General features: G+C 43.5%; 1 protein-coding gene across 1 annotated transcript; it reads left to right on the forward strand.

Annotated features, from left to right (window-relative positions):
- The first annotated feature begins 2685 nt into the window (after window positions 1–2685).
- Window positions 2686–5179, forward strand: LOC118358201 (uncharacterized). The gene is made up of 4 exons (XM_035735753.2): window positions 2686–3537; window positions 4216–4325; window positions 4408–4623; window positions 4894–5179. The coding sequence occupies exons 1-4, from the start codon at window positions 3191–3193 to the stop codon at window positions 5040–5042; spliced, it is 822 nt and encodes a 273-aa protein (XP_035591646.1). The 5' UTR covers window positions 2686–3190; the 3' UTR covers window positions 5043–5179.
- Window positions 5180–5307: the final 128 nt, after the last annotated feature.

Raw genomic sequence — 5307 nt, forward strand, 5'->3', positions numbered from 1 at the left:
CGCATACCGCCCCAACAGATGACACAATCTCAATCGCACTCCACACCGTCCCTTCAAAAGGAACACCTATGTGAGAATGCTGTTCATCAACTACAGCTCAGCGTTCAACACCGTAGTGCCCATGAAGCTCAACACTAAGCCAAGGACTCTGGGTGTTACGAATCTCTTTTGGCCCGACAGTCTAGGGGGGGATGGTAATGAGACCCGTAACATAACTCATGCAAATTATAATAGTGACAAAGTAAAAGTGTGAACAAAATAACCAGGACAACGGAAATCTACCGTCAAACTCAAGGTTTATTTGAAAACACACAGTAATGGGGGGGAGCAGGAAAAGGGGCTGAGTTGGACCCAAGGAAAGAAACAAGTATTAAAAAACACCCCTAAGCTAGACTAGCCTACTTTAACAACAGCTAACTAACCAAAAATACAGTGGGTGATCCGCTCAGTTCTAACTAGTGTATTTAACAAAGTCTACCTACGGGTAGTGTATGCCCATGGGCGACTTGTCTTGGTTTCCCCTTTTCCCACCAGCAAACAAAACACCCTAACCAAAACAATACTCACAGGTGATGACAAAGTGCTATGGAGTTGCTCAAACAAATGAGAGGTTAATACACAAAGCGAGAGTGAAACACAGAGACCTACAGACATGGCATTTACAGAGTGATTGAGCTCTAGAGCAAACAACTGACAGGGGTTTTTAAACCAAGGGAAAGGAACTGTGATAGGGTAGGAAACAGGAGGAGGTGTGTCTTCTGATTGGTGATTGGATTGGTGACTGATTCGGGAGTGATGATTTTCACCTGTGAGGGGAGAAGGAGAGAAAAGAACACAGGATACACACACGGGATACTTGTATCCGTAACACTGGGACAAAACTTCTCCCTCTGCAACTGGATCCTGGACTTGCTGACAGGATGCCCCCAGGTGGTAAGAGTAGGAAACAAAACATCTGCCACCCTGATCCTTAGCACTGAGGCCCCTCAGTGGTATGTCCCGTCCTGTATTCCCTGTTTACCCACGACTGTGTGGCCAAACACGACTTCAACGCCATCATTACATTTTCTGACGACACAACAGTGGTAGGCCTGAATACTGACAACAATGAGGCGGCCTATAGGGAGGAGGTCAGAGAACTGGCAGTGTAGTGCCAGGACAACAACCGCTCCCTCAATGTGAGCAAGACAAAGGAGCTGATTGTGGACTACAGGAAAAGGCATGCCGAACCGGCCCGCATTAACATCAACGTGGCTGTAGTGGAGCGAGTCGAGATTGTCAAGTTCCTTGGTGTCCACAACACCAACAAACTATCATGGTCCAAACATACCAACACAGTCGTGAAGAGGGCACAACAAAACCTTTTCCCAAATCCTCAAAAGCTTCTACAGCTGCACCATCGAGAGCATCCTGGTTGCATCACCACCTGGTATGGCAACTGCTTGGCATCTGACCGTAAGGCGCTACAGAGGGTTGTGTGAACGGCCCAGTACATCACTGGGGCTAAGCTTCCTGCCATCCAGGACCTATATAATAGGCGGTGTCAGAGGAAAGCCCATAAAATTGTCAGAGACTCCAGTCACCCAAGTTATAGACTTTTCTCTCATACCGCACGGCAAGCGGTACCTGGTCACCATGAGGAGCCTTTTGGTCCTAGACAACAGCTTCTACACCCCAAGCCATTAGACTGCTGAACAATTCATAAAAATCACCACTGGACAATTTACATTGACAATGTAGTGCCTTAGACAGCTACGCCACTCGGGAAACCGAATATATATTTTTGAAGTACTCACCTCGGCCGAATTGATGTATTCGGAGCTCAATTCCACAAATTCTGGTATTGTCTCTACTCCGTTGGTGAAGTTCAGAAAGCTTAGTCCATTAAACTTTCTTGTGCCATTAACCTCCAGTAGCCTAGCACATTTTCCAAATAAGCTAACACTGAAAAGTCTCTCTCATTGAAGACAAGGAGCGGAGTAGGCTACCCATTCCTCGGTCTCGTGGCCGCGTAATGTAGATTAGAACTCTTTCAAGGCATGCCTGTCACGTGACATTGTTGGGCTGCAGGCAGCCTCAGTGAGCTCATTGTCTAGGTAACTAGATGGACTGGCTAGTAAATGGACTGGGGGAAAAAGTTAGTTTTTAGCTTGCTATGCTAGCATCATAGAGCACTTGCTAAATTAGCTTGCTAGCTAACAACGATTCGTCCCTGAACAATGACTCCTACTGGTATGAGGGGTAATGCACTTCAGGGAGAACAAGTTTACCATCCAGATGCATGTCTGGGTACCCTGCTTAACTTTGAAAATAAACTGTGTTGATTTCAGCTGAGCTATAATGTAAACACCTTTAGACATTGATCAGCTTCCAAACTCATTTGCGTAGACTACCTAAATAACATTGAATAATTGATGGCATGATGTTGAAACAGTGACGTTGATTCAAACATACCATTTTACTATCAACATTGAAACAATGTCAAATAAATGTCTAATCAAATATGAAATCCAACATAATTTCAGCCATCCAATATACAATATATTGAATATAGGATGAAAAATATGCTTTTTAATGCAATTTCAACATATACATAGTTCTAATGATTATTTGAAATTACATTTATGTAAAAACCTTAGTCGGATTTTCATTTACTTTTAATTGACATTTTACCCTAATGTCAATGTTTACAACGCTGGTTTAAATTAGATTTTTTTTTAACAAACGTTCTCAATGGGAAGTCTATTTTCACAATCCATTTGACATTTGTTGAATAGTTTTAATCTATCCAGTCCCTGTCCCAGCTGTGTTTTCAATACCCCCCCATACACTAGCCTACTCTGTCTGGCTTTGCCTCCCTCCATCCAGCTGAAAAGGGTAACGCTGCAACTGCTAATTATATGAGGGAATTATTCAATGTATGTATGATTCAATGTATGGGGGTCGATGTAATACATCATACAGAAGTAGTCTAAAACGAATTGTGTGCATGGGTTTGTGTGTGTGGTGTCATTGGTCATTTATGTGGTCTGGGAGCAGAGTGAGTTTTGTGAACCGCCTGGAATGTGTCAGCAGTTGGGCTCTAATGAGTTTATCAGTGGCATTGTGCTGCTACATTACAAATGGCTGCCTTAATGAACCTTCCTAAACAGACAACTAGCTCGAGGTCTACACTTCCAACATTGTCAAGATGAGGTTTCAAATGGTTCTCTTGACTTTATCCATCTGCTTTGGTGCCATTTCGTCGTCTCCCTCCATGTCCAACCCTCCGCCTCCGCCCTCGGACTTGAAGAGAAAGACAGGCTGTTTAAAAATGAGTAACTGTAGATGCATCATGAAGGACGGCTCAGGGGTGATAAACCTGGTAGCCATGGCAGATTCAGACGGATTCTTGGGACACCTAAAGCCTGTGCCCTCGGAGAACGCACCGCCAAATGCAGAAATCCTCCTCTCCTTCAGCCCCTGTCAACCGTTCTCTGAGCCAGAGGACCTCGCAGGGACAGACTGCACAGATGTGGCTGCCTGTTTGACAGTCAGGTATGTACTTTTTGTTAAAATCTTAATAGCTTAATAGCTAAAAAAAAACATTTTAAAATAAAATTAGTAGTGGCAGTCTTTTGTGTTGGTCAATATTACATTCTGTGAAGCATCAATATAGGCCTAAGTATTTACAAAGGTTCCCAAAGATTAGTTCTTCTCGACTGTATGTAACACTGACACTGACTCAACTCCAGCCACTTTAATAATGGGAATTGATGGGAAATGTAAATATATCACTAGCCACTTTAAACAATGCTACCTTATGTTACTTACCCTACATTATTCATCTCATATGCATACATATATACTGTACTTTATATCATCGACTGCATCCTTATGTAATACATGTATCACTAGCCACTTTAACTATGCCACTTTGTTTACATACTCATCTCATATGTATATACTGTACTCGATACCATCTACTATATCTTGCCTATGCTGCTCTGTACCATCACGCATTCATATATCCTTATGTACATATTCTTTATCCCCTTACACTGTGTATAAGACAGTAGTTTTGGAATTGTTAGTTAGATTACTTGTTGGTTATTACTGCAATGTCGGAACTAGAAGCACAAGCATTTCGCTACACTCGCATTAACATCTGCTAACCATGTGTATGTGACAAATAAAATTTGATTTGATTAATCAAATTATTAATTTACTGAGCAGGTTTTACAGAAATAACAGATACATCAGTCATTACATAAACTATGGGAGACATGAGGGCAACGAATTCCATTACAACAACAGCTTGCAGACACTGTCTGTTTCATATTCTGGTAAGCAGAAGTATAAATCAGAAGTGTCATTATTATTCTGGTCCGTGCGCTCAACATTGATATCACCTTTCCCTTTCTCAAGTCCTAGAGTACACCCAGCCCCTGACAGTAGTACACTACCACTGTAGTCCCAACATATCCACTTCCTTCGCCCTACACTTAAATGGAGACATTCCCCTGCAAATCTGGGTGGAGAGTCCCTGTGCCTGTCCAAACGCCTGTGCCCTGGGGGACGTGGGTCCTGGCACCATCTTCCTCATCATCCTCTCCCTCAGCGCAACTGCCTACTTTATCCTGGGTAAATAGTGTAACCACATGTAGATAGACTAGTGACAGCAGGTGCCTTACTATATTGTCGTGTGCCCTCTTGAGCCCCTTCTAACCTCTCCTCTGTGCTCCTTCCCTCTCCTCTGTGCTCCTTCCCTCTCCTCTGTGCTCCTTCCCTCTCCTCTGTGCTCCTTCCCTCTCCTCTGTGCTCCTTCCCTCTCCTCTGTGCTCCTTCCCTCTCCTCTGTGCTCCTTCCCTCTCCTCTGTGCTCCTTCCCTCTCCTCTGTGCTCCTTTCTACAGGGTCCTGTGCTCTGCGGCCATTCAGGGCAGGCAGTGGAGTGCAGATCGCTCCAGAGGAAAGTCTGTGGTGCATGCTCTGTTACATGTTCACTGAACGCAGAGGGGGTAGGAGGAGGAGATACATCTCCCTGCGAGAGGAAACCCTGTGAAGCATGGGATATTGGATAAATGGGCAATGAGAAAGTAGAAGATGACAAAGCTACTGCATATGAAATGACACTGAGGGAAACTTGGGCTTGAGATCGATTATATTTCCAGTGATGTGACTGATATACATGCAGGAGACATGATTTTCTATATGTTTGAGGGGTTAATAGTAGTGGGATAGCATTGAACAGCATAACTAACAACCAGACTAACATTTTAAAACAAAGTTATTGCTCCATTTAGTTTAATAAAGATTGAAAACATAGA

The sequence above is a fragment of the Oncorhynchus keta genome, chromosome 25, assembly GCF_023373465.1.
Source record: "Oncorhynchus keta strain PuntledgeMale-10-30-2019 chromosome 25, Oket_V2, whole genome shotgun sequence".
NCBI classification, from domain to species: domain Eukaryota; kingdom Metazoa; phylum Chordata; class Actinopteri; order Salmoniformes; family Salmonidae; genus Oncorhynchus; species Oncorhynchus keta.

Coding starts and splice junctions, on each gene's coding strand:
- LOC118358201 (XM_035735753.2), top strand. CDS start 3,191: ATGAGGTTTCAAATGGTTCTCTTGACTTTATCCATCTGCTTTGGTGCC. Junction 3,538..4,215: donor GCTGCCTGTTTGACAGTCAG/GTATGTACTTTT, acceptor TTTACTGAGCAG/GTTTTACAGAAATAACAGAT. Junction 4,624..4,893: donor AACTGCCTACTTTATCCTGG/GTAAATAGTGTA, acceptor TCCTTTCTACAG/GGTCCTGTGCTCTGCGGCCA.